General features: G+C 32.4%; 2 protein-coding genes across 6 annotated transcripts in view; both read right to left on the bottom strand.

Annotated features, from left to right (window-relative positions):
- The window catches only part of LOC139897838 (uncharacterized), a 28842-nt gene extending 24089 nt beyond the window's left edge, over nt 1-4753 (bottom strand). For 2 of the 5 annotated variants that reach the window (XM_071880550.1, XM_071880554.1), the window contains exons 1-4: nt 2384-3478; nt 2201-2284; nt 1796-2011; nt 924-1673 (exon numbers count right to left, since the gene is read on the bottom strand). In XM_071880550.1, coding sequence (XP_071736651.1) covers nt 924-1673; nt 1796-2011; nt 2201-2284; nt 2384-3385 — 2052 coding nt within the window. In that variant the 5' untranslated portion in view covers nt 3386-3478. Of the gene's footprint in view, nt 1-923; nt 1674-1795; nt 2012-2200; nt 2285-2383; nt 3479-3889; nt 4417-4644 lie in introns of those variants that run through there. The other 3 variants (XM_071880553.1, XM_071880552.1, XM_071880555.1) reach the window with 3 other exon arrangements.
- Nucleotides 3859-4353, bottom strand: LOC139901445 (toll/interleukin-1 receptor-like protein). Its single transcript, XM_071884159.1, has one exon. The coding sequence runs from the start codon at nt 4351-4353 to the stop codon at nt 3859-3861; it is 495 nt and encodes a 164-aa protein (XP_071740260.1).
- Nucleotides 4754-20435: the final 15682 nt, after the last annotated feature.

Raw genomic sequence — 20435 nt, 5'->3', positions numbered from 1 at the left:
CGTTTTTTGAAAAAACTTTATTCACGAACATTATAGATGAGATGAAAATATGAACATTTAGTAGAGGCACTTTGTGATAAATGTTTTTATTTTGGCGGGAAAACGCTCGAAGAAGTAATATATAACAATTATCGTGTTTTTCGAGCGTATTTTGAGGTTTTAGCTATTGGGGTTTAGATATTAGGGTTTATAGGGTTTAGATATTAGGGTTTAGAAATTTAGGGTTTAGGGTTTAGATTTAGGATTTAGATTGAGTTTTTAACACGAACGGTTTAGAGTTTAGGGTTTAGGGTTTAGGGTATGGTGTTTTGGGTTTATGGAATAAACCCAAAACACCAAACCCTAAACCCTAAACCCTAAACTCTAAATCGGGCTAAATTTTACTTCACAAAACATGAAAAAAAAACGTTCATATTCTTCACGAACAATATTATCTTGAATGTTATTTTTGTCGATCGTTTTTCCACCTAAATAATAACATTCTTCACGAAGTGTCTCTTCTAAATGTTCATATTTTCGTGTGATCTTGATGCCGGAAAAAAAAATTCAAAAAAAAACGGAAAAAAAAAAAAATTTTGCTTCCCCCGATTGGTTACTTCCCCCATTGATCTGGCCCAATATAATTATAATATAATTATAATTATAAGATAATTAATAATTAATAATAAAATAAAACTGAAAAAAAGATAGATCGATCGGATCATGATCCTTTCGAATTAGTTGGATATGGATTGGCTCGCGATCTGCAATGTTAGATCATGATCCATTTATATTATTTAGATTAGATATGGAAATGGATAGGATCATGATCAAATCCGTTGTATCATGGATCATTATCGATTCATGGGTACGTCCCATATCGAGATTGGATTCATATCTATATATTTCCGTTTTGCATGTGTTTGAGAGAGAGAGAAAAAAACCTGGAGAAAGCAACTTCTGCCTTCGGTGAGTCCATAATCGCCAACCAAGCACACTTCATGATTCTCATATTCTTTTAACCAATTCATGTGGCCCAAATCAGTTTCATCAAGTTTAGCTACTAGCAACAATTTCAACAAGCCTTCAATTTCGCACAAATTAAAGCAGCCTTCATAACCAAACTCTTGTAACGTGAATCGACCTGATTCAAAAGTTATTTTCTCTATTGACATACAATAACTTATATACAATTCTGCAAGTGCATTTGGAAGACATAAAAGTCTCTTAAGTCTTGAACAATTTCTTAATTCAAGAACCCTAAGATTTCCAAGACAGTTGTAACTAGGCAGTACTTCAAAAAGACCGTTCCCCAAATTTATATACTGCAGAGATTCTTGATCATTGAAACTCAGAGGAAAACGGTCAGTGCATTCAAGATTGCACTCGTCGAGGAATAATCGATGTAGAAAATGTGGTAAGGGAAAGGATGGCCTTTGAGTACTGCCTGCACCCGATGTTGAAGCATTGAACTGTACAGATGTATGTACGGGTTCCTTCTTACAAAGGTTTTTACACCCTGTCATGTTTAATACAGAAAGTCTTTCAAGGTTTTCAATGTAACTATCCACATGAAACAGACTTTGACAGTTCCAGAGAATCAAAGTCTCGAGATTAGGTATCTGGTCAATGCTGCGGATTTCTAAAAGATAGTGCGAATCCTTAAGATTTAAAATCTTCAGTGATCCTAAAACCTGTTTTTAAAAGCAACAAGTTATATTTAGATTATGTACACCATATATTTAGAACATTAAAGACTATGTACACCATATATATATAAAAAAAAAAAAAAAAAAGGAAACAGTGAGATCCCTACCATGGGTGGTTCAAATACTTTCAAGCAGCTATAACTCATATCTAAAGCAACCAATTTACCCATGAGTAAGTCAGTATGTATGGTGCTTTTATTGAATCCAACCCAACAGAGCCATCTTAAATGTTCAGATACATCCCCGTAAGATCCTGTGAGTTCCACATAATTGAGCTTGAGCAATTTCAGTTTATCCATCTGCTGAAGTGAGTCGCTGAAAAGCTGTTCAGTATGAGAAAAGAATAAATGAATTAGGACCTGAAAAGAAGTAACAATCCACGAAAAGGATAGACAGACACTGTCTTGAAAGATGTATTTATTTTTGTTTAAACAAAATGAAAAACTGAAAATACAATTATATGACATATTTCATGTTTAGAAATCAAGGTTATAATCTAAAGTACAATGTACCTCGCGCAAATTTCTACGTTCAAGTCCCTCCTCGATCATGAGCATTTTAATGTCGAGAGCTAGACCTTCTATTGTCTCCGAACCCTACACAGAATAACAATGGAAAAAAAACCAACTATTAGATCAAGATGGAGCGGCTGAAATGGAAAGTAAGCTTAAACATACACGTACAAAGCATCTTACCTTTTTTTTTCTTAGTATCTCGTACGAGTCCTTATTACGCCAAACTCTGCTGCGTTTGGAAAGTATACGTGGTGATTCTCGATACACTAAGCTTCTTCCCATTTCTTGAAGCAATCTATGCATCATCAGTTTTTTTCCTGGAGTCACATACAGAAAGCATCTCTTTTTCAGGGTTTTGATCTTTGATTCGGCGTAATAATCAGGCTCCAATACATTAACAACGTAATCCATATCTTGGCCAACAAAGAAACATGCAATATGCAAAAACAATTCTTTCTCAGAGTCAGTTAACGAATCGTAGCTACTTTTGAGTACAACATCAATATCCCCATTAAAATCTTTTCCAAATGATCTCAGCTCACTTTCCCAAGCTGCCATACTTCTTTTTTGTGACAAAGAGGAACCCAACACTTCAAGAGCCAGTGGATTTCCTTCACAATACTCTACTACTTGTTGTGCAAGCTCTTCATAACCATCTTTAGGATTTTTTGATTGGAAAGCATGAAGACTTAAAAGCTCTAATGCTTCGTTATTATCAAGTAACGACATTTTGTGCTTGTGATACCTCTTGGATTTGGATCTAAACCAATTACTTAAATCATTATCTGTTGTTATTATAATCTTGCTTTCTTTGTTCAAATTCCCGGATCCAAGTAAATCTTCCAATTGACGCACTTTAACAACGTCATCAAGAACAATAAGTGCTTTTGTCTTCTCCAAGAGCACTTCAATATGAGCTGTTCCCTGACAAACGTTGTGTATTCTTCTGTCACTTCCCTTTGAAATATCATTGTATAGTTGTTGTTGTAGTATAGCCATTTTTTTACATCTAGAACCAATTTTTTCAACAATACTATTACTTTCATAATGTTGACCATATGAATAGACTATATATTGCGCCAACGTTGACTTGCCACTTCCTGGCATTCCATTAATTACTAAAAATTGATCTTCAGATTGTTCTAACCAAGAACTGAACACCTCTTTATATCGAGTATCCATCCCTGTTACATATGGTGGAATATAGATTTTTTTGCGATCAAGTCTTTTGTAAATGGTGCCGACAACCTCCTTTATAAATTGACTTTCAGGCCTGTAACATACAGACGAAACTAATTAATTCAGTAGGTGAAGAGTTTGAATGATAAAATTTAGTAAGAAGTAATAAACTACTAATGTGTGTGTGTGTATGTGTATGTATATACATACATACATGAAATTTGGTATTCTTGACATATTGAAGTCACCCAATCGTACATATATTACGGTCAACGACGTATTATTGCATTGTGTTTTACTGCCCATCCAAGTTTATATCCGATTTTATTTATGTGAAATCCAGCCAACACCTTGTTTCAAATTTGGTAAAAGACACAAGTGACCTTATCATTAACATGAAATTCTCTAATACGAACTAGACTCACAAGCTTATGTGCCTTGAACATGTTTTTGACTCACTTGATTTATTGAAAAGTTTATTCTAGAAGAAAGAAAATGGATGTATACCCAACAAGACACATGCCGATTACACCAACAACCTCCATAAGTGCTGCCTTCCACCTATTGACGTTCTCAACTGTCCATCGTCGTCTGGAGGAATTGGCTGCAATATCGAATCTTTTTTTGTGTTTACCAACATCTGAAGGATCCACAAGATAAAAAAGGGGCAAAACGAAATGATTGCCATCCCTCCTTTGATCAAGGATCAACGAGATCTCATCAAGGCACCACGTTGAAGTTGCATAGTTTTCAGACAAAACAATTATTGAAGCATCAGATGCTTTAATTGCACTCTCAATTTCTAGCTTCAGGTCTTCGCCTCTTTCGGCATCGTCACTGTCTCTAAAAGTGTGAATTCCTGCCTGCTCCAACGCCTCATAGAGATGATCAGTAAAAGTTTGACGAGTATCTTCGCCTCTAAAGCTCAAAAAGACATCGTAACTGTTACCATTGGCCCTAGGAAGAGCCATGTTACTAGATGAAGCCAGTTGAAATTAGATGCAATGATCTGTCAAGATGGAATATATATTAAGAACACAAAAGTCAACTATATGTTCAATACTCAAAAGTCTTCTAATAATCAATCGATTATTTTAACAGAGGTTTTTTATCTATCTACTTAGATTAAATCAAAATTGTATCAACTAACAAGATTAAGTAAATCATCTTCAACGAAGAAAATTTCATTAGTCCAAAAAAAAATAAAAAAATCAAATCGATTTGGAAAACACTATTGTTGGTAATTCATCAAAATTGTTTACCTAAAAGAACAAAAGAGTGTAATATACTCGTATATAGTTATAAATACAGTGAATAAATGATGTCAAGTGTAATTTCTTCTTGAATTGAAGTAACAAGTTTCATCTGTAATATAGTACGAGTATATAGTTATAGTTATTATACATTTTTATGTAATTTGAAAAAGGCGTAAAAGATTAAGTGAATTTGAAAAGGTGAATTGATTGATGAACTTTGAAGAGAAAAAGTGGGACGAAATTTTGTTTCGAAATTGGCAGTTTAGAAAGTCAACTCTGAGGGATTTTAGGGAGAGTGGTGATACAATGGTAGGTGTGAGTCTGTGAGGTTTGTTTATGTGATTGGAGGTCATACATAAGGATGGAACATGCAGAGAAAAAATAATTAGGTTAATTTAATATTAATATTTACTCCTTTTTTTTATCTATGATGTCCGGACAAAAAATACACACAGTTTAAGAAAAAGTGAATAACGCATGTAATTTTATTTGTTACTTTATGCTTTACTCCTTACTTTTTCTCTTTCTTTTTGTCATACATATATAATACAGAGGCATAAAGAACTTTATCATATTATTTCTTTCCATTTATAGAAGTAGATGATTAATTTAAACTAGTTGTTGAACCCTCGCTTCGCGCCGGGGGTTCGGTTTTCAATGTATTTTATTGCGTTTAGTTTGTAAAATTATTTTGTGCCTAAAGAATAATGTCGTTGAAGCGCAACTCGAGTCGAACTAAAAGGTATAACCCGTAAAAGATTTAAATGTTGTTTTAGATTAACAATATATGTCCATCTCCGCGTTTAGCTATGTAATTATCGACTTTTAAAAAGCGTCCGTTTTGCGTATAGTTTGTAGTGACCCGAACTTTTCCATGTTTATATATATTAATTGAGATTGATATTTACATGACTAAATGTTTCCAACGTGTTAAGCAATCAAACTTGTTAAGACTTGATTAAATGAAATAAGTTTCATATAGACAATTGATCACCCAAGTTGACCGGCGATTCACGAACGTTACAAAATTGTAAAAACTACATGTTGTGGTATATATAGACATATATATATGGTTGACATGAGATTATGATGAGTAAGTATCTCACTAAAGATATTAACAATGTGTGATATACATAAGAAATGAGTTTACTAAGTTAAGAAACTCGAAATGATATATATAACGATTATCGTTATGATAACGTCTACTAAATACATATGTATCATATTAAGATATTGATACACTATATTTAACATGATAAAATGATATTTAAATATATCATTAAGTGTGTTAACAATGAACTACATATGTAAAAACAAGACTACTAACTCAAGAATTACGAAACGAGACTTATATGTAACGATTATCGTTGTAACGATATTTTAATGTATATATCATATTAAGAGATATTCATACATCATAATATCATGATAATATAATAATTTAACATCTCATTTGATATAATAAACATTGGGTTAACAACATTAATTGAGATCGTTAACTTAAAGATTTCAAAACAACACTTACATGTAACGACTAACGAAGACTTAACGACTCCATTAGAATGTATATACATGTTGTGTTTTGATATGAATTATTACACTTTTGAAAGACTTCAAGACACGTATCAAAGTACTTCTACTTAACAAAAATGCTTATATTATGTAACATGCCGCATTTTTCCGTTAAATTATTTTAACGCCCGTCTTTTTCTTTTTAAATAATACCCTTCGTATCTAGATTCGTATCCTTTGTTAAGTAACATTTTAAATATTCTCGTTATCGGATTTTAATATCTCCCGTACTCCCGTGAAATTTAAAATAATTCGTTCGGTTAATTCCCGCACCCGATTCATAGTTGAGGGACCAAATTTGCCAAGGGTTCAAACCTTTGACTAGGTCAAAGGGTCAAACCCTTTCCACCCTTTCATTATCACCTCCTCCATTTTATTACTTCCTCCATTTTCTCTCTAACTCCAAACACAAAGATTCATCATCCATTTATGATCTAGCGGGTATTTTGCAAAACAAATTACATATTTGAGCTCCTTACAACTTCCTCTTCGTTTTGGTACCAACTTCATCTCATTTGGGTAACATTTCTAAAACACTAGATTTCTTTAAATTCGTGTTCTTGACTTATAAAGTTGTTAATTAGCGTCTATGGCTCATTGTGATGTCGTGTATGTAATTTGTATGCTCGATTCGTTGTTTTTGGTGTAACTAGTTCAATATGAAAATTACTTGCTAAATCCTTGATTTTGGATGATCAAATGTTGTTAGATTGTTAAAGTGCATGTTTTAAAAGTGTTACTAGTATCATTAGCTTCGTTTTGATGTATAGGTTGATTAAGGAAACTCCAAGAACATGATTAGTGATTTTGTGAACTTGGATTAGGGTTTGATAAGCTTTACATGAACTTTTGATGCGTCAAATGCTATGAGATATTGTTGTTAAGTGTTTTGTTGCAATGTGTGTTTGATCACCTTCGAAACGGCATATAATACATGTAAAACGGTTGCCCGAATCATGAAATGCATATTTGGAACTTGAACTTTGATTATGGACGTTTAAATGCGGTTTTAGGGTGTGTAAGTGTTGAATTGCTTGATGAAATGTGTCTAGGTGTTTTCCTCGTCAAATTACCTTTCCGGTGATATAAAATACATGTTCTAATTGTTTGCGGTTTGTAATTTGGGTTGGTTTGATTGTTGGTTCGTGCACTTAGAGTTGCAGCAAACAGGGCCTGGAAACCAACCAGGACGCCGTCCAGAAACTCAGGACGCCGTCCCACTTCTAATACCTGGACGCCGTCTAGGTACTCAGGACGCCGTCCCACTCTTCAATATAGGACGCCGTCCAGTCACCTGGGACGCCGTCCTAATGGCCTAAAACTGGCTGTTCGCTTAGTCTTTTGACGAAAAATGTTTGGCATGTTCTAGACCTCAAATTCACGTGCAACTTGTTTTAACATGCTTATATATGAATAACTAGCATAGAAAATTTGTCCGAGACCCGACCCGACCATGTTGACTTTTCCGTTGACTTTGACCCGACCAAGTTTGACTTTTTGTCAAACTTAACCAAATACTTATACAACCTTTCTAACATGATTATTTACTTGTATCTTGCATGAAACTTGACTAGTTGATTCACATGCTAATATAATCGAGTCGTAACGAGCCATAGGACTAATTGAACATCTTTGACCGTTTGTGTTACCGTTATTGATACAACCTATATGTTTAGGTCAAGACTAGCTTGTCTTTGCACGCGTTTACTTGTTGAAGTACTTTATTAACTCTTGCACTCAAGGTGAGATCATAGTCCCACTTTTACTCTTTTTGAACTTATATTGGGATGAGAAAACATAAACGATTCTTTGGAACTAAGCGAACACAAGAACGGGAAAACAAACATTCTACATACGAGTTTGAACACAAATCCTCAATTCGATTATCATTAGTTACATCAGATGGTGTAAGCGGGAACTTATGTTATATGGCCATATGGGTTTGACAAACCCTCACTTCGGACGGTTCGCTACCGTCTACGGGTGAAATATATTTTCGGGAATCAGTGTATGTTCTAACACTATTATGACGGGGTTCAACGGACGGAATGTTAAGCCTTGATAATTGAGTGCTCGTGAATATTAACTTTTAGAATGTATTACTAGTATTTCAACTTTGCAAACCTTGTGGTTCGGCTTACTTTACTTTTACTCACATACTTACTTAAACCTATGATTTCACCAACATTTTCGTTGACAGATTTCTATGTTTTTCTCAGGTCTTGCACGATATGTGAAACATGCTTCCGCTCATTATTTGATACTTGCATTGGATGTCGAGTATACATGCATTTCATGGAGCGTCTTTTGACTTTACTTCAAACCGTGTCGCCTAGATTTCATTTGTACTTATAACCTTGTAACTTAACTTTTGGTTGAACTATTCTTGTAAACTTTGGAAACAATCTTTATTTTGAAATGAAGGCAACATATTTTGGTCAAACGTTGTCATAAAGACTTATGACTAGGTAATGGGACCCACGTAGACGACGCCGTCACTTGACGATTTGTCGGGGTCGCTACATATTACATCCTCGTTCAGTTTCATCAATAATTCTACTCGTATGCACCCGTATTCGTACTCGTACAATACACAGCTTTTAGATGTATGTACTATTGGTATATACACTCTAATGATCAGCTCTTAGTGTAACGGCCCGTCCAAATCCATATGGACGAATACAATAACATTTGGTCCCATTGCGAGGTTTTGACCTCTATATGATACGTTTTACAAACATTGCATTCGTTTTTAAAAGACAACTTTCATTACAACGATAGTTGACAAATATGCTTACCATTTCACAATATAATCAGACTATAAATGACTTAATCTGTCATTTACTTTAATATAATCTTGTTGAACTCAACGACTCAAATGCAACGTCTTTTGAAATATGTCATGAATGACTCCAAGTAATATCTTTAAATTGGGCAAATGCACAGCGGAAGATTTCTTTCATACCTGAGAATAAACATGCTTAAAAGTGTCAACCAAAAGGTTGGTGAGTTCATTAGTTTATCATAAATATTCATTTCTAACAATTTAATAGACCACAAGATTTTCGTTTTCATTTTCATTTCCATAATCATTATACAGGCATTTCGCAATCTGCATAAAGATAAAATAATTCATATGGTGAACACTTGGTAACCGAACTAACAGGATGCATATAGAATATCCCCCGCATACAGGCATTTCGCAATCTGCATGCTATATACCGGCCGTCGCAATCAGTATATATCAATCGAAGTACTAAAGCATTCGTACCCCGAATGGGACTTGTCAGGGTCCATAGATCTATCTTTAGGATTCGCGTCAATTAGGGGCCATTTCCCTAATTCTTAGGCTACCAAGCTAACAAGGGGCGATATTCAGTATTCGTAATCCAACCATAGAATATAGTTTAAGTACTTGTGTCCATTTCGTAAAATAGTTTATAAAACAGCGCATGTATTCTCAGCCCAAAAATATATAAAAAGGGAATAATGAAACTCACTTTCACAAATTTTCAATTCGTCGAAAATCAGACTTAACCACGGATCGATTCACGAACCTATAACAAATATATACATATATATATCAAAGTATGATAAATATATTCAAATCATATTTTTATTAACGTGTTGATGATTTAAGTTGTCAAGTTAGCAGTCCAACGTTAGTAGTCCAATGTTAGCAGTCCAACGTTAGTAGTCCATATATATAGTTCAATACATCACCCTGGAATAATCAAGACATATTGTAAATATAATGTCTAAGACTCAATCACAACACATGGTACAACTATTGTCTTTGAAGTTATCTCGACGTATTGTGTACATGTGTCTTACGATTTATCTGACATATTGTAACTATATTGTCTAAGGCTCAATCACAACCCATTATACAACTATTGTCTTTGAAGTTATCTCAACGTGTTGTGTACATGTGTCTTACGATTTATCTGACGTATTGTATATATTTTGTCTAAGGTTTAATCACGACCCACTGTACAAACTGTTGTCTTTGAAGTTATCTCGACGTATTGTGTACATGTGTCTTACGATTAACCAAGACTAGTATAGTACAAGGAAATATGTATAAATACAGGTATAATACAAGAAAAGTTAGCTAGGACATGGTTAGTATAGATTTTTGCAAAATAATCCCGTAGCTATTTTGGTGATTTCTAACCAATCTTGTTTTGCCCATATCTTCTTCGTTATAAATCGGTTTTGAGTGATTCAAATTGCTATGGTTTCGTAACGAACTTTAGTATTTAGAACTAAACTAAAAAATTAGTGGTTTATAGTCGAAGTTACAGGTTACAAGTCCATATTTGAAAGAGGTAGTCATTTCCATCGAAAGAACGACATCTTGATGACCATTTTGAAAAAAAAGATACTTCTACTTTGAGTTTAACCATAATTTTTGGATTTGTTATCATGTTTATATGAAATATTATTTTCCCAAAATACAAATTTTTAAATCAAAGTCTAAGATAGTTTTTTTTTTTATTATCCAACCCGAAACAGCCCCGGTTTTACTACGACGGCGTATGTCCGGTTTTACGGTGTTCTTCGTGTTTCCAAGTTTTAAATTATTGAGTTAGCATGTCATATAGATATAAAATATGTGTTTAGTTATTTTTAAAAGTATAGTTAGAAGGATTAACTTTGTTTGCGAACAAGTTTAGAATTAACTAAACTATGTTCTAGTGATTACAAGTTATTTTCTTCAAATAAGATGATTATATAAGTATGAATCGAACGATGTTATGAACATCATTACTACCTCAAGTTTAGTAGGTAAATCTACTGGAAGTGACAAGAAATGATCTAGCTTCAAAGGATCTTGGATGGCTTGAAAGTTCTTGAAGTAGAATCATGACACGAAAACAAGTTCAAGTAAGATTATCACTCGAATTAATATAGTTATAGTTATAGAAATTGAATCAAAGTTTGTATATGAGTATTACCTTGATTTAGAATGATATCTTACTGTAAACAACAAGGATTTCTTGAGGTTGGATGATCACTTTACAAGATTGGAAGTGAGCTAGTAAACTTGGAAGTATTCTTGATTTTATGAAACTAGAACTTGTAGAATTTATGAAGAACACTTAGAACTTGAAGATGGAACTTGAGAGAGATCAATTAGATGAAGAAAATTGAAGAATGAAAGTGTTTGTAGGAGTTTTTAGTCGTTGGTATATGGATTAGATATAAAGGATGTGTAATTTTATTTTTATGTGAATAATTCATGAATGATTTATACTATTTTTGTAATTTTGTGTAATCATTCATGCTAGTTGCCAAATGATGGTTCCCACATGTTTAATGACTCACATGGGCTGCTAAGGAGCTGATGATTGAGTGTATATACCAATAGTATATACATCTAGAAGCTGTGTATTGTACGAGTACGAATACGGGTGCATACGAGTAAAATTGTTGATGAAAATGAACGAGAATGTAATTGTAAGAATTTTTATTAAGTATAAGTATTTTGATATATGTTCTTAAGGCTTTCAAAAGTGTATTAATACATATTAATACAATACATATATATACATTTTAATTAAGTCGTTATTTCATCGTTAATCGTTACTTGAATATATTGTTTCGAAACCCTTAAGTTAGTAGTCTCGTTTTATGTATATAGTTCATTGTTAATACACTTAATGATATACTTAATTATCATTATATCATGTTAAACATAATGTATTAATATATCTTAATACAATACATATGTATTTATTTTAATTAAGACGTTATTACGTCGATAACCGTTACATATATATCTTGTTTCAACTTCCTTAATTTAGTAGTCTCATTTTATGTATATAACCCATTGTTAAAATACTTAATGAGATACTTACTTATCATAATACCATGTTAATATATATATATATATATATATATATATATATATATATATATATATATATATATATATATATATATATATATATATATATGTCCATATATATATATCATCATGTCGTTTTTACAAGTTTTAACGTTCGTGAATCGTCGGACAAATTGAGTGGTCAAACGTTTACATAAAATCCGTTACAATTAATCAAGTCTTAACAAGTTTGATTTTTTAAACATGTTGGAAACATTTATATATATATGTAAATATCAATCTCAAATATATACATATATTTATATACATATCTTATTTACAAATAGTGGTTCGTGAATCGTCCGAAAAAGTCAAAGGTTACATGAACACAGTTTCAAATTTTTGAATTTTAACTTAACAGACTTTGCTTATCATGTCGAGATCATATAAAGATTAAGTTTAAATTTAGTCAGAAATTTCCGGGTCGTCACAGTACCTGCCCGTTAAAGAAATTTCGTCCCGAAATTTGATTAAAGAAAGTTTGATAATGGAAGTAAAATTATTTTTGTATCAAGAACTATAACTTGAATTCTTATCATGAATTCGATTGTTCATATAATCATTATCAAGGAAATAGATTAATGGAGTATTTTGAATACCTTGAATGAGTCGAGTTCCGTTTATGAATAACACGAGTTCAATAAATATAGAGTTTTTCATCTTTGCGAAAATATGAATAGAATAATTCGATTACGCGAAGAGTATGAATGAAGCTATCGTAAAAGATGGAATTGAGGAAATAAAGTTTCGTCTTGATTTTTGACGTAGTCACAGTTGATTTCCGGATTTCAAGGAATGTAAAGAAAATCTTCGAAATCTATAAAAGATTTGATTTTTCAGGATTTAAGGAAATTAGGATCCTCTTTAATTAAATGCGATAATCTGCCTCGATTGCTCTGTCTGTTATATCCACTATAAATTGACCTCTTCCGACTCATTATTATCACCATCCCTACTTTCTTCATCAATTCATACATCCAAAAGATTGTGAAAAATGCTCAATCCAGTTCTGGTTCTTGACCTAATATTGACGTTCGCCACCATTATCCTTCTTTTCCAGCTCCCTCCGGAGGAATCTGTTTATTTCTATTATGCTCTAGGGATTGTTGTATTTATCATTCTCCCGTGTCTTTATATTGCTATACGCATTGATATACACGGTTTGTAATTTCTGATTTGTTATCGGGCTTTATATTTTCCTTTATATTTTGGAGTTCCATGCTTTTGTTTTCTCTTTTCGACTTTAAGTAAAGCGATCAAGACGTCTCGATTTTATAGGTACGAAATTTCGAATGAACATAACTAATGTTTTAAGCAGAAAGGAATTATAATAGCACGATTTAATTTGGTAAATTACCGGTATCACGGAAAAGATAGAACTATCAAGAAAATATGTTCTTGATATTTTTAGAGGTTAAATAGAATGAAAGAATCGTGTAACATGGCACATGATGACGATATAATCTATGAATCATCATGTTTCAATAGAAACTCAGCATGACTTACTATAATATAACCACGTTGATCAGGCGTCATTATATTATACTAACTCATGCTTCGATTCCCAACACTACTTCAAAAACATTCATAATCTAAACTCGAAGTTTATAGAAATTTAGAAACTAAAACAGTTTCCTTTAAGATGTAACACAGATAGCACGAAGAGATAAGTAATTTTGGACAAGAATATTTATGAAAATATCCTCAGAAATATTGAGGATATTTATGACGATATTTTTGGAATTTCTAAAATCGAAGGTTGATGAGGAAAATTCTTCCGCAAGTATATAGAATAAGTAAGGAGCAAGATATTCACTAAAGATTTCATCGGATACAGAATCATCTGGATTCTTTATGTACAAGTTTAGTCCTTGTGATTTGTTCACTGTCTCCTTCATAGTTTTGCTTAATCCGCTTTCTAGTATCAATTTTCTGTTGAGCGTTTCCAACACTCTATTCTTTATCGTCAAACTTTTGACTGTTAAGGTCGTTTACAGTTTTTGCTGCTTCTTCATAATTTTCAAAACTCAAAGATCTAATTCGCAGGTTGGGGTGCTTTTCAGAATTCTAGAATTGGAGTATGTAAGTCCAGGAGATAGACGTCATATGTAGGTATATAACAGTTGACGTAGAAACGTTGCAAAATTCAAAATAATGATTGATGCTTCCCAGTATGTGGTATGACAGTTATTGTTACAAGACGTTGATGAGTATATGATGGATTTCAATGAATAATGATAGTGATATTTTGGAGTGATTTAAGTTGCAAAGTAACGGAGTCGCTGGTATGTTTACTGCTAATATGGTGGAACATAAAAGGTTCCCCGGTAACAACGATAGAAAGGCAATCGTATATATCAAGGTTTAATTAAGGTTTCTCCAAATGAAACGTCGAAGTTGTCTTGCTGAAGGTGTGACAAAACTGGATACTTGAAAAGGAATTGCAAAGTTATTTTCAGTAATAATAATGCCGAAGGGTTTATCACGAATACGTGTTAAAGTCTTACTTATGTTTAGAGAGCTTTCCAGGTGTATGACTATAAGTATAACTCTTTCTTTCTGTCGATAATGTGTGGTTGGTTCATCTTCTCGATTGATCAGTAGTTGGGGTATTTTCAAGAATCATAAAGGGTTTGAACGCAGGTTGTAATCGTCAATATACATATGATGTTCAAGATGAAATCATTCAGGATTTTGAATGAATATATTTATGAGTTTTATGAATAAGAGTGATGTTCTAGCACAGTTTTGAATTCAAAGTATGGTTTTGAAAGATGTAAGGATCTAAGAGTGATGCTATCTGTTGTATCTTGACTTGGATTCTGATCTGTAAAAATCAGAATATGTAATTGAATCTGAATGAAAATGGCTGTTCTGATTTCTATGGAAGAATATATATCGTTGTGAAAGTAGTGAGTATAGATAATGAATATCAAATAATTGAAGAGTGTACAGTGTAACATATTAATTGTGAACTTAAATATTTCTCGGTGGAAGATGTTGGTGTTCGTGGAATTCTTGTGAATTTCGCAAGGTACGAATGATATTTTCTAAAAAGTTTCAGGTACATATGAAATGAAAGTGTAAAATCAAACTTAATTGAATAATACACTTGGTTTATTAGGGGACAGAATTCTTTGAGGTGATGCAGAGATTTAGGTTGTTAACGAAGGTTGTATATCATGGCATTTTAGTAATGTGAATTAATCGAGTAGTATTTACCCTTCAAAATTCACACGTATCAGATTAGTATGAAAAGATATAATATGGTTTCAAAATTCATATAATATATATATATATATATATATATATATATATATATATATATATATAAATTCTTTGGAAAGAATGAGTTAATATTTCATAACTCGATAGTATAATATTCTTATTGGTGATTGATGTGTTGATATCTGCGGTGGTTATGGAACTTGTGGAGCTTGTGGTACTGTCGGTGTTGATGATGATGGTGAGACTGCTGGTGATACAGGTGCTGTTGATGGGGGTACTGGTGATGCCGGTGGTGTTGCTGGTGCTTGTAAGTTGTGCACCATATTCTCCAGATTGATTACTCGATCGCGAAGTTCGTTGACTTCTTCTATTACTCCGGGATGATGGGCGGTCGGAATGAGCGGATGAATAAGGTTTAGAATAGTAGATATGACGTAATCATTAAGAGCTATTCTGGAAATGAGGGTGAAGACAGTGTTCCGGACAGGTTCGCCGGTAAGTGCTTCAGGTTCTTCGCCAAGAGGGAAATTTGGTGGATGGAAGGGATCGCCTTCTTCTTGTTTCCACTGATTAATTCGATTACGAACCCATCCCCAATTCATCCAGAATTGGTGATGGCTAATTGGTTGGTCCATTCCGGTTACACTGCTTTCGGAGCTCAGGTAGAAATCCATATCGGAATAGCTGTCGGAATCTGAGGAACTTGAACTAGTTGCAGGATTCATCTTACACGGTTAGATAAAGGATTTTCGGTATGAAATGATTTTCGGATATTGGATGATATTCTATTTGCATAGAATACCTATATAGAGTACAAAGGATTCCGCAAATTACGGAGGAATTTTCGAAAGCTGTCAGACAAAGTTTACAGTAACAGATACGCTAAGATACGAATTATGTCTATACACTTATCATGCAATCAATGCAGTAAGATGTGTCTAGACTAAGAATGTTAAGCAGGTAATTTCCGACAAGAAATGATAAGCAAAACTTTTGACATGCAGACACGGTCGAAGTCCAGACTCATTAATGCATCATAACAACTTATCAGTTAGACACACTAATGCAAGACCTGGTTCGCTAAGACCAACGCTCTGATACCAACTGTAACGGCCCGTCCAAATCCATATGGACGAATACAATAACATTTGGTCCCATTTCTAGGTTTTGACCTCTATATGATACGTTTTACAAACATTGCATTCGTTTTTAAAAGACAACTTTCATTACAACGATAGTCGACAAATATGCTTACCATTTCACAATATAATCAGACTATAAATGACTTAATCTGTCATTTACTTTAATATAATCTTGTTGAACTCAACGACTCAAATGCAACGTCTTTTGAAATATGTCATGAATGACTCCAAGTAATATCTTTAAATTGGGCAAATGCACAGCGGAAGATTTCTTTCATACCTGAGAATAAACATGCTTAAAAGTGTCAACCAAAAGGTTGGTGAGTTCATTAGTTTATCATAAATATTCATTTCTAACAATTTAATAGACCACAAGATTTTCGTTTTCATTTTCATTTCCATAATCATTATACAGGCATTTCGCAATCTGCATAAAGATAAAATAATTCATATGGTGAACACTTGGTAACCGAACTAACAGGATGCATATAGTATATCCCCCGCATACAGGCATTTCGCAATCTGCATGCTATATACCGGCCATCGCAATCAGTATATATCAATCGAAGTACTAAAGCATTCGTACCCCGAATGGGACTTGTCAAGGTCCATAGATCTATCTTTAGGATTCGCGTCAATTAGGGGCCATTTCCCTAATTCTTAGGCTACCAAGCTAACAAGGGGCGATATTCAGTATTCGTAATCTAACCATAGAATATAGTTTAAGTACTTGTGTCCATTTCGTAAAACAGTTTATAAAACAGCGCATGTATTCTCAGCCCAAAAATATATAAAAAGGGAATAATGAAACTCACTTTCACAAATTTTCAATTCGTCGAAAATCAGACTTAACCACGTATCGATTCACGAACCTATAACAAATATATACATATATATCAAAGTATGATAAATATATTCAAATCATATTTTTATTTACGTGTTGATGATTTAAGTTGTCAAGTTAGCAGTCCAACGTTAGTAGTCCAATGTTAGCAGTCCAACGTTAGTAGTCCATATATATAGTTCAATACATCACCCTGGAATAATCAAGACGTATTGTAAATATAATGTCTAAGACTCAATCACAACCCATGGTACAACTATTGTCTTTGAAGTTATCTCGACGTATTGTGTACATGTGTCTTACGATTTATCTGACGTATTGTAAATATATTGTCTAAGGCTCAATCACAATCCATTGTACAACTATTGTCTTTGAAGTTATCTCAATGTGTTGTGTACATGTGTCTTACGATTTATCTGACGTATTGTATATATATTGTCTAAGGTTTAATCACGACCCACTGTACAAACTGTTGTCTTTGAAGTTATCTCGACGTATTGTGTACATGTGTCTTACGATTAACCAAGACTAGTATAGTACAAGGAAATATGTATAAATATAGGTATAATACAAGAAAAGTTAGCTAGGACATGGTTAGTATAGATTTTTGCAAAATAATCCCGTAGCTATTTTGGTGATTTCTAACCAATCTTGTTTTGACCATATCTTCTTCGTTATAAATCGGTTTTGAGTGATTCAAATTGCTATGGTTTCGTAACGAACTTTATTATTTAGAACTAAAATAAAAAAGTAGTGGTTTATAGTCGAAGTTACAGGTTACAAGTCCATATTTTAAAGAGGTAGTCATTTCCGTCGAAAGAACGACATCTTGATGACCATTTTGAATATATTGTTTCGAAACCCTTAAGTTAGTAGTCTCGTTTTATGTATATAGTTCATTGTTAATACAGTTAATAATATACTTAATTATCATTATATCATGTTAAACATAGTGTATTAATATATCTTAATACAATACATATGTATTTATTTTAATTAAGACGTTATTACGTCGATAACCGTTACATATATATCTTGTTTCAAATTCCTTAATTTAGTAGTCTCATTTTATGTATATAACTCATTGTTAAAATACTTAATGAGATACTTACTTATCATAATACCATGTTAATATATATATATATATATATATATATATATATATATATATATATATATATATATATATATATATATATATATATATATATATATATATATATGTGTGTGTGTGTCCATATATATATGTCCATATATATATCATCATGTCGTTTTTACAAGTTTTAACGTTCGTGAATCGTCGGACAAATTGGGTGGTCAAACGTTTACATAAAATTCGTTACAATTAATCAAGTCTTAACAAGTTTGATTTTTTTAACATGTTGGAAACATTTATATATATGTAAATATCAATCTCAAATATATACATATATTTATATACATATCTTATTTACAAATAGTGGTTCGTGAATCGTCCGAAAAAGTCAAAGGTTACATGAACATAGTTTCAAATGTTTGAATTTCAACTTAACAGACTTTGCTTATCATGTCGAGATCATATAAAGATTAAGTTTAAATTTGGTCAGAAATTTCCGGGTCGTCACACTTAGCAGCCCATGTGAGTCACCTAACACATTTGGGAACCATCATTTGGCAACTAGCATGAAATATCTCATAAAATTACAAAAATATTAGTAATCATTCATGACTTATTTACATGAAAACAAAATTACATATCCTTTATATCTAATCCATATACCAACGACCAAAAACACATACAAACACTTTCATTCTTCAATTTTCTTCATCTAATTGATCTCTCTCAAGTTCCATATTCAAGTTCTAAGTGTTCTTCATAAATTCCATAAGTATAGTTTCATAAAAATCAAGAATACTTTCAAGTTTGCAAATCTACTTCCAAGCTTTCTAATCCATTCCAAGTAATCATCTAAGAACAAGGAACCTTTGTTATTTATAGTAGGTTATCTTTCTAATTCAATGTAATATTCATATTCAAATTTTGATTCAATTTCTACAACTATAACAATCTTATTTCGAGTGAAAATCTTACTTGAACTGTTTTCGTGTCATGATTCTGTTTCAAGAACTTTCAAGGCATCCAAGGATCCTTTGAAGCTAGATCCATTTTTCTCATTTCTAGTAGTTTTATCCAGAAAACTTGAGGTAGTAATGATGTTCATAATATCATTCGATTCATACATATAAAGCTATCTTATTTGAAGGTTTAAACTTGTAATCACTAGAACATAGTTTAGTTAATTCTAAACTTGTTCGCAAACAAAAGTTAATCCTTCTAACTTGACTTTTAAAATCAACTAAACACATGTTCTATATCTATATGATATGATAACTTAATGATTTAAAACCTGAAAACACGATGAACACACGATGAACACCATAAAATCGGATATACGCCGTCGTAGTGAAACCGGGGGCTGTGTTGTTTTGGATAATTAAAAACTATGATAAACTTTGATTTAAAAGTTGTTCTTATGGGAAAATGATTTTTCATATGAACATGAAACTATATCCAAAAATCTTGGTTAAACTCAAAGTGAAAGTATGTTTTTCAAAATGGTCATCAAGATGTCGTTCTTTCGACGGAAATGACTACCTCTTTAGTAATTGACATGTAACTTAAATTTCTGACTATAAAACTATACTTTTTCTGTTTGGATTCTTAAATTATAGTTCAATATGAAACCATAGCAATTTAATTCACTCAAAACGGATTTAAAATGAAGAAGTTATGGGTAAAACAAGATTGGATATTTTCAATCTTTTTAGCTACGGGAAATGTTTATCAAATCTATACAAATCATATACTAGCTAACTTATATTGTATTATACATGTATTCTAATATATTATGTAATCTTGGGATACCATAGACACGTATGCAAATGTTTTGACATATCATATCGACCCATGTATATATATTATTTGGAACAACCATAGACACTCTATATGCAGTAATGTTGGAGTTAGCTATACATGGTTGAGGTTGATTCTAAAAATATATATACTTTGAGTTGTGATCTAGCCTGAGATGTGTATACACTAGGTCGTGGATTGATTCAAGATAATATATATCGATTT

Source organism: Rutidosis leptorrhynchoides, chromosome 3, assembly GCF_046630445.1.
Source record: "Rutidosis leptorrhynchoides isolate AG116_Rl617_1_P2 chromosome 3, CSIRO_AGI_Rlap_v1, whole genome shotgun sequence".
NCBI classification, from domain to species: domain Eukaryota; kingdom Viridiplantae; phylum Streptophyta; class Magnoliopsida; order Asterales; family Asteraceae; genus Rutidosis; species Rutidosis leptorrhynchoides.
Note: the sequence above shows the minus strand (reverse complement) of the source record. Positions and strands in the feature narration are given on the sequence as shown.